Source organism: Austrofundulus limnaeus, unplaced genomic scaffold, assembly GCF_001266775.1.
Source record: "Austrofundulus limnaeus strain Quisiro unplaced genomic scaffold, Austrofundulus_limnaeus-1.0 Scaffold340, whole genome shotgun sequence".
Classification (NCBI taxonomy): Eukaryota; Metazoa; Chordata; class Actinopteri; order Cyprinodontiformes; family Rivulidae; genus Austrofundulus; species Austrofundulus limnaeus.
In genome coordinates, this window is record NW_013952742.1 from 298,107 (window position 1) to 308,065 (window position 9,959).

The window sequence follows — 9,959 nt, forward strand, 5'->3', positions numbered from 1 at the left end:
GCTTAGCTGCTCGGGCCTAAATATAGTTGTATCTGCAACTGTATTTGAAAAGGTTTTGAACTTTTAAAATATTACATTTTGCAACCAGAAGCTGCTCTTCATATTAGTGACAAACAATAACAGTAACAACAGCTTTTTGCAAGTTTAAATTTTCTTTAAAATACATTCAAAATGTTTAAAAATAAACTACAAAAATCAATTTAAAGTGCAAATTAAATAAAAATATAATTGTATTGCAACTGTATTTGATAATGTTTTGAACTTTTAAAATATTACATGTTAAAAACAGAAGCTGCTCTTCATATTAGTGACAAACTTTGGTGTTTTTTGATGAGTTACTTTCATTTTTGCTTCTACTTTTCATTTAAAATAAGTTTCCATTCTCAGCAGGTTTCTAAGGTTCTTCTTCTACATATTAAAAAAGTTGTTAAACATCTGAGTGGTGCACTACTGCTACTAGTGGTGAGAAAGTGTATTACACCTTATTCAAAATCAATGTTGTCCCACGGCCCTCTGCGGCCCAAAGTTAAAAACTGTTGTTCTTTTGAGGCCCTCAAGGTGGCGCTCGTGGACCACAATTGGCCCTCGGCCCATAGGTTAAGAATCTCAGGTCTAAGGTGACGCGTCCAAAGTGTCAGATGCTGGAGTTGGAACATCTGAACTTTTCTAGCTGGATGTGGAGCTTCAACCAATCAGAGAGACTCTACTGTGTGATGTAGTGACACGTTATACAACTGGACAGTTTCCTGAAGGAGGCCCACTAACCTGAGACAGCTGGTCAGGAGCTCTTCAGCTGAAGTGGAGGTCCTGTAGTCAGTGTCCTGGCAGATGTGGACACTGATGAGGGTCAGCAGATCATCAAACTGAGCCCGGGACAGAAACAGTTCTGTAGGGAGCCTCGTCAGCTCACAGCTCCTGCAGTGGTGAAACTCACCAAACTCAGAACGTGTCTGAATTATCTGGTGAATTAATTATGAATTACCATATTTACTGGATTATAAGTTGCATCATGCAAAAAATGTGCCATGAAGAAGAACAAACCATAGATAAGTCACACCTGGGGACTGCCTTTTGCCAGTCCTTCACAAGTTACTCATTCACTCCAAACTTTCTGCTAACAACAACAAACAACAACAGAACAACACAAACTGCAGTAATCTCAAGCCTAGAGCGCCATCTCATGGCTGCAGAGTGAAACGTTTACCCAACATGTGACAAGTGTCTGATCTCAAAGTTCATAATCATCCAACGTGAAGCGTTTGTATTTTTGGCGCTCAAAACACGTTCAGTGTGAACACAGCGTTATATATCTCTCATTTAAATAATTAGTCCAGTCATAAAACAATAAAAAATGAACACAAACTTTGTTAGAATAGTTTTATGTTAAAATAATTACTGCTCCTCACATGACCCTCATGACTGTGAACACAGGTGATATGTTCAGTTTCACAGGCTGCATGATGAACTGGACATAAGTCAACAACAACAAACACAAAGCCTCCCCTAGTGGTAAACAAACGGGACATTTTTCTAATGGAAAAATAAAAATAGACTTCACATTATTTTTATCTGCGAGTGTTAACTTCTGTTATTTAAATGTGTTACCTCACTGCAACACGTCCAAATGTTAGTTTGACAGAAGTAGGCGGGACTTTCAGCCCCACATCCCTAATTCTCTGACTCTGGCTCCAAAACTACAACATGGCAGCGACATCATCCAGATGTCATGGCTTCACTTCAGTTCAAGTGATGAATGGAGTGTTTTCATTAGAGTTGGGCGATACTGGCAAAAAAAATAAATCACGATTAATTGTGGTATTTAGCCAATAATGATTAATATGACGATTAATGGAGCACCTGGACACCTGCATGCCCTTTTTATATGACCAATTTAAATCACTGCAGTGGGAAAGATTTACTCTCCGTAAAAGTCTGTTCCAATTTGTGTCAAAAGTACAGACTTCAGGCTATAAATCAAATTTTAAATTGTGTTGATAAGTAAAACCAGAGTTATGATAAATAAATTAAAGAACTTTTCTTTTAAATGTTGGTCATATTTGAAGCGTAGAGGAGCAGCGAACACACCGGGGAAAGCTCCAGTCAGTCAGCCTGCTGGCATTAATACTAATGGTCAAGTGCCAACAAATAATCGATTAAAGTTTTTCTGATAATAGTTTTTTTTGCCCAACTCTAGTTTTAATGAACAGGACAGTCAGGACTATATTTATACTGAGAGGCTGATCATTTAACAACTCCTCAGGCTCTCAGCAGCAGGAGCAGCAGGGGTTCATCATCCTCCTGACAAGCGCTTTGTTTAAGAAATAAATCTTTTATTTTGCTGCTCCTCATCACTTCTTCCTGGTTCAAACATTGGCAGTAGTTGAAGAGTGTTCGTGCAATGATTGAAACCCCGCCCCTTTGCTCTGATAGGTTGATGAGTCTCAAACTGGTGAGCCCGGGTGGCTCGGCGGCGAGCTCCGAGGCAGGACCGGCTGGTTTCCAGCTAACTACGCAGAGAGGATACCTGAGAGTGAAGCGCCAGTCAGCCTGCATTCCACATCATCAGCCACGCCCCCTTCAGCCCATCAACCCGTAGCCACGCCCCCTCCAGCTCCCGGACACAGCTCCATTTCCACATCATCTGCCAACAGTAACTGGGCTGACTTCAGCACCACGTAAGTGTGTGAGGTGCTCACTGTGTGAGGTGAGAACCTGTTCCTGTTCGTCTGATGACCTCCTCAAACCTGCAGGTGGCCCTCCAACACAACCAGCCAATCAGACAGTGAGGGCTGGGACGCATGGCCAACCTCCTCAGCCAATCAGAATCCATCTCTCAGCGTTCCGTCCGCTCAGCTACGACAGCGCTCTGCCTTCACGCCAGCTACCATGACCACAGGCTCCTCCCCCTCTCCTGTGCTGGGACAGGTAGGAAACAGCACATTTTTGATGAAAGAAACGAGTGCAGCTCAGAAACACCAGCTGTGTTTCCATCAAGGTCTTTTAATGCTCGATTCAAAAAAACTTCCTCTAATTCACATAAAAGTTGAGACACTGGCTTGAGGTGGTTTTTGGGTTTTTTGAAAAAGAGTTAATGTGCAGAAGGAGAGATGGAAACACATTTGTTGACTCAGTTCTGATGTAGTAAACATTTACCTTACATGTTGATGAGCTGTTCTCACTGTCTGAACGGCACCAGAGAGACTGCAGCTGGACACTCCTCCCACTGTCGGCATCTTCTAACTTATTCTTTTAACGTAAACAATGAATGAATGATTTATTTATTTATTTGGGACAGTGTACAGTTATAACATAATTTGATGCATTGCACCAGATTTAGCCTAAGGCTAATGTATTTACATCTGTAGTTCCTTCAAACAGTAAAAACAAAACAACATCCAACAGTAAAATAGAAATAGCAGAGGAAAAAAACAGAAAAATAAAAATAACATGGATTAAAATATTTTGCAATTAAAAATACATAAAACACCTCACCCCACTCTCCAAACACAATTAAAAGGTTAAATCACTAAACATTCAACAAAACCTCGCAACTGGCCCAAACCAAAACCAAACTCTAGAACTGATTACCCAGTGTGATTCAGTGACTGCAACACTGAGTAGGTTTAAGATACTTTTTAAGATTATTTTTAAAACTAATAAAAACTACAGTTTTTTACATGATGAGGAGCAGCGTTCCACTGAGCGACGGCTTTAACTGAAGAAGCTGCTTGAGAGAACTGCACTTCTTTCTCTACGTCTGCACACAGCAGTAACATCAGCAGAACTAGTTGATGACAGAATAATTATAATTTTCTGATAGTACAACACGTTCCTGATAAACTCTCTCCATTTTCTTTAGATTTGCAACTTTTACTTCCTGTTTACTACACACATGCGTCTGATGTAACTGTTTCACTTCAAGCCAGTTGATGGAAACACGTCTGATTCGCATTTCTTTGTTTTTTCTTTTTTTGCAAAATTTTAAAAATTTGCTCAAATTTCGAATAAAAATATTCTGGAAACACGGCTCCTGTCTGTAATCCTCATGTGTCTGACAGGGAGAGAAGGTGGAAGGTCTTCAGGCTCAGGCTTTATATCCCTGGAGAGCCAAGAAGGACAACCACCTGAACTTCAACAAAAATGAGGTGGAGACTTTTCCAGATGTGCCTCCGCCCTGTTTGTACTTTAATGACCCGACGTTTACAGCCATGTTTGCTGCGTGCAGGTGATAACGGTGCTGGAGCAGCAGGACATGTGGTGGTTGGGTGAACTTCAGAACGGACAGAGAGGCTGGTTCCCCAAAAGTTACGTCAAACTCATCTCAGCCAACGTGACGGGTCCTGCTGGTGCTGGAACCCGCACCAAAACCACCAGGTAAGGTTCAGACGACAGCGCCATCTTCTGCCTGGAAACACTGTTACAAGTTAAAACTAACGTTTCCTTGAAGGAATGTTGCCTCACATTGAACAAAAAATTCATGATGTGATGATCATACAAATACAAATTAAACAATTTCATTTTTCTTTAACTATTTTTGCTTTGATCATTTTTTAAAGGAATTAATTGATCCAATGCTTTTATAATTATTTTCCAGAAGTCTTGTTTTTAATCACACAACTTACACACTGTTTAATAATCCCTGCCAGGTCTCCATGATTAGTCAGCACAAATAACGTTAGCTTAAATATACCTCCTCCTTGTACATCTGTAATCTGACAGATTATCACAGATTGAGGTAAACGTATTTTGCAAAGGGAACGTAAACAAACACCTGTTGTTAACTCTGGACACTTCGGTACCTCAGCAGCTGTTTTTGTTGCGGTGCAGAAACATCGAGGATGTGCAGAGCGTTGTCGTCTTTTCTGTTTAGTTTTAAATGTTCCCATGACCTTTTTTTAATTTGTCGTTTTCTGAGCGCTTCATTTCAGCACTCTTTGTCTTCTAAAGCTAAATATAGCGCTTAGCAAGCATACACGCGTCGACAGTGTAACTGTTAGCAGAAGAGCTAACGTCGTAGCATTGTGTGTAACACAAATAACGTTCTGGCCGGACTAAAGTGCGCTGATTACAACAGTGTGTGTTTTTACGGAGCTTCGAGGCAGATAAATTTGACTCGGGGATTTCTTGTAATCAAATTATTCAAGGAATCGTTTCAGCCCTACACCGAAGGAATTATTCACTCTTGTTTCTGCTAAGGTCTGTTAGCTCCTGCAGCCATCTTGAATCAGGTTGGCTCCAGACGTTACTCAGTTGTAGATTTACATCCAGTGATTACTGTTGAAGAGTTTAACTAAAATCAGTCCAGTGGTTCTTCAGATATTTTGCTAACAGACAGGGTTGACTCTAGTACTCAGAGCATGTGTAGCTCAGTGTCTGTAAAAATAGGTGTAAATAAATTAAGACCTGATTTAATTTAGTTTTATAAAAATGGAGGTCATTATTTCAGTCTTTTTATTTATTCTTGTTTCCATCAGTGAATCTGGGTTACCAGAAAGCCCCCCCAATGGAAAACGACCAACAGCTTCTCCAACCAAACCCTCAGAGACTGGAGAAGGTAACAGCTGCCCAGCTTTCCCAGCTGCTGAAGGGTTTCCTGTGTGAACTTCATGAGTCTCTCCCTCTGCCACAGACTACGTTGCCATGTACACCTATGAGAGCACTGAACAGGGGGACCTGAGCTTCCAGCAGGGGGACATCGTCCTGGTGAGCAGGAAAGAGGGGGACTGGTGGACGGGCACGGTCGGGGGGAAGACCGGAGTCTTTCCATCCAACTACGTTAAGCCATGTGACTCGTCCTCAGAGGTGAGCGCTCGTTGTAAAGATGCTTCTGAACCGTCTCAGGAGGGAAGTGTTGCTGATGTGTAAATGTTTGTCTGCAGTCACTGGGAGCAGCAGGGAAAACAGGAAGTCTGGGCAAGAAACCAGGTGAGTCTTTGCTTAGTAAAACCTCACTTTGACAGCTTTATTTATTGGCTTTATTTAATAAAATCCATCGTTTCATGATGTTTAGTAGCTGAAATGAAAGCCTCAAACCTGTAAATGATCAACAGTAGAGGAGTGAGATGAAGCCAGTCTTCTTGGTTTTTCAGAGATTGCTCAGGTGATCGCTGCCTACACGGCGACAGGAGCAGAGCAGCTGACGTTAGCTCCGGGTCAGCTCATCCTCATCAGGAAGAAGAACCCTGGAGGCTGGTGGGAGGGAGAGCTCCAGGTACACCAGTGCCTCATGAAACTGGCTTTAGACAAATTTCTCTCTTTGTTTTTAAATTTTATTTTATTTGCACATCGAAATATATAAAAACTGTAAAAACGCAGCTGTACAGGAGAGGTTAAAAAGAGCCTAGGATCTTATCAGACCAGCTCTCCTGTGTCATTAAAGACTTAACCAATAATCAATCTATACTCAAGGGAACTTTGCTTAATTGTTGTTCTGCATGATGGTAAATAGAAGTTGTTGAATAAGTCTAAATATCAGAATAATTATAGGGATCCCCGATTAGTTGTAACATTAGACTTTATTTAATCAACATTTATTTTAACTGTAAAATAAAGACTGTAAAAATACTGTAGGCTGTTTAGTTTTTATACTTTTTAAACTAAAAGCTTAAAAAATATATTACATGGACAGAGACATTTTATTTACACACAAAGCATTCTGGGTAAATGATGACGTGGATAGGTCCTCGGTGCGAGGCTGCTAGCGAGCTATATCCACCCTGAAGGTTAATCTTGGACAATATCTGATGATCGACTCTTTTAAATGAAACCAGAGAGCGTTGACAGAGAGGAGAAGGTAGAAATGACTAGGGGTGTAAGAAAATATCGATACACTGAAATATTGCGATATTTCATTTCCCGATACTGTATCAATATTCTAAAGCCCTGTATCGATTTTTTATTAAGGTTTAAAATGTCAACTTTCCTGCCAACCGTTCATTTTTATGTTGTAGTTCAGCCTCTGACCACTAGTTGGCAGCAGTGAGCCAGACATTTGGCTCCTCTACCTCTTGAGTGCCAGAGTAAGGGTAGCATTAGCACTGTGAGTAAACATTAGCTTTTCTTTTCTTTTTTTCCAGTAAGAGGTTTTTATTTAATAGAATTTTTGGACAAAAAAATCGCAATATACCGCAATATATCGCCTTGCTTACAGTATCGTAATATTTCGGGATATATCGTATCGTGACACCTCTGTTATGATCATATCGTATCGCCAAATTTTTACCAATACACAGCCCTAGAAATGACTCAGCCTGGAACTGAAAATATTGATGGAGGACAACAGTTTAGCTTGTTTGTCGCACTAGCGCCAAGCTAATACATACGTATAAGGCAATATAGCGTCAGCACTAGCGCAAAGGCTAACGGGCTGATCTGAGGTTGTTCTTCCATGAAGCAGCTCTGTTGTCCTCCATCCATATTTTCAGTTACAGGCTGAGTCATTTCTACCTTCTCCTCTCTGTCAACGCTCTCTGGTTTCATTTAAAAGAGTCGATCATCAGATATTGTCCAAGATTAACCTTCAGGGTGGATATAGCTCGCTAGCAGCCTCGCACCGAGGACCTATCAACGTCATCATTTACCCAGAATGCTTTGTGTGCAAATAAAATGTCTCCGTCCGTGTTAAAATATATTTTTAAAAATTTACAAAACTAAACAACCTACAGTATTTTTACAGTCTTTATTTTACAGTTAAAATAAATGTTTATCAAATAAAGTCTAATGTTACAACTAATCGGGGATCACTTTAATAAAAATTTTGAAAAACAATTTGCTAATCAGTAGATAAATGTACAAAGTTTTACTGTCATGTCCTGTTCAAAGTTTTATCCAGAAAACTTTTAGAGTTGCCTAAAGTTTGATGACTTTTCAAACTAAACGCAGTGTTTGATATCTGATTGCATGCTGTGATCCACTGATCCAGGCTCGAGGGAAAAAGCGTCAGATTGGTTGGTTTCCAGCTAATTATGTGAAGCTGCTGAGCCCAAGCACCAGCAAGACCACTCCCACAGAGCCCACCCCTCCTAAACTGACCCCTGCCAGCACAGGTAAACACTTTGTTACAGCTCAAAAACAACAAGACTCCACCTAAATGTTTTAACGCAGATAAGATGAATTAAATACACACAGTCCTCATTCTTTTACCTTTCATATTGTGACTGAGCTGATGGTGGTTGAACAGATTTATACTGGATTTCTGTGGCAGTAGTTTGTATTTTAGAACAATATTTCTACTTTATTTTAGTTCATTTAATCTTCACTTTTAAAAGTTTTGACCTGCAGAAAAGGTGTAAGGTAAAAAGGTTGTGTTATACATGAATAAATACAGTAAATGGAGGGGTTAGCTGAAAAAAGGAGAAGATGCCTCTCAGTTAAGGTACTGGGCCTGTGGACCAGGACCACATGTCTTTTTTTCTCTTCATTCTGGTGTGCAGATGAAAAACTGGTCTAGGAGTGGCCCTGTCACCTGCCAACACAAAAAACATTGCAGTGTGCGACGTTTCATCTCCTCACTGAGCCGACCACGATCAAAAACCATCTGCTGATGTTCCCAGAGTTTGTCTGAGAACGGACACCCTCCTGGAACAAACCACTGCCCACCTCCCTCACAGTCTCTGACTGTGGGCAGTGTTTGGATCTGGAAGGCTCTGAAGAAGACAGACTGTCACTCACCGATGGAAACACTCTTGGCAGCATTGTTGTACCGACTCACAACTGTGGTGTGAGCGGACCCACAACCCTTCTGACTGCTGCTCAGTTAGAGCAGATCTACAGAGCTGCTTGTGCTCTGAGCTCCAGGACATGTCCCTGCCCCAGTGGTCCAACTTCAGACACAAGTGCCGTCCAAGCCACACACAACCCACAACTGTCCCATCAGGACCACTCATGACCCTGGTCTCAGGAGTCTTGGTGGTCTTTCTTCTCCTTCTTCACTCAGTTTATGAGGACGAGCAGTAAATTTACACATCCCTATATTCCTTTTGTTTCTTCATGATGGATTTGCCAGAGCTCCTGGAATGTTTAGGATCTTAGAAATCACGTTGGACTCAGCCTGACTTTTAGTTTTCACTCATTTTTGTCTGAGTAGAATTAGAACAGCCACTTAAACCTTTTAGAAGTTCCCCCAAAGTACCTAAAAACACCTGGAAAATGGTGCCGAGTCAATTAAATTCTGTTCTTGAGGCTTTTGAAGTCCGTTTAAAAGTTTGTTGTCTGTAAAGGTAGCACTGGTTGTTTTTCTTCAGCAGTCATTTTTATTGTGACTGTTATTAGTATGGAGTTACACGAAAACAAATGCTTTTTTCTTATCTAAATATTTGAATTGATGTTGGTACACATGAAGGGATGGACTACATAAACAGGGTTAAATTTGTAACAAATGAAGCAAAAATCACTCCTTATTTTTGTCAAAAAGGCCAATTTATATAATCAATGACTGAGTTATAATAGTAATAAGAGTAAACCATTCAGGAGGTGAATACTTTTTATACACACTGTTCAGAGCTAACAAAATACCAGATCTTTGTTTAGATGTTATCAATAACTATGTGTTTTAGTAAAACATTTTGTGAACAGTTTTGAATGGTAATGGTTGATCTACAACTAGGGATGGGTAACGAATTTGATACTTTTTAAAGGGCCAATATTATGTGTTTCTCAGGCATGTATTTAAATACTATACCATAATAAAGTATCTATGTCACCTTTAGCTGTTATTAAAATGCTGTTTTTATGTTTAAATAGAAAATAAACTTATTTTCCAATCACGTCCTCTTCTAAATGCCTTGAAATTGGCCTCTGTCTCTTTAAGAACCTCCTTCTGCTTCTGTTTTGCCCATTTCAGTGCGGAGGGTTCACGCACGGGCCATGATGCAGTTTACTTAGCATCTGAAAATATATTTCCTCAAAGGTATTTTTAATCTGAAAAGAGCTTCACTGAGTGAGAAGTAGTGGACCTCAGC

General features: G+C 40.3%; 1 protein-coding gene across 1 annotated transcript in view; it reads left to right on the forward strand.

Annotated features, from left to right (window-relative positions):
- The window catches only part of itsn1 (intersectin 1 (SH3 domain protein)), a gene marked incomplete in the record, with an annotated part of 125,364 nt that overhangs the window by 55,425 nt on the left and 59,980 nt on the right, over positions 1 to 9,959 (forward strand). The window contains 9 exon segments of the mRNA XM_014022733.1: positions 2,431 to 2,675; positions 2,751 to 2,925; positions 4,059 to 4,145; positions 4,226 to 4,374; positions 5,475 to 5,554; positions 5,630 to 5,802; positions 5,880 to 5,925; positions 6,090 to 6,211; positions 7,922 to 8,045. Of these exon segments, the coding sequence (XP_013878187.1) occupies positions 2,431 to 2,675; positions 2,751 to 2,925; positions 4,059 to 4,145; positions 4,226 to 4,374; positions 5,475 to 5,554; positions 5,630 to 5,802; positions 5,880 to 5,925; positions 6,090 to 6,211; positions 7,922 to 8,045 (1,201 nt within the window).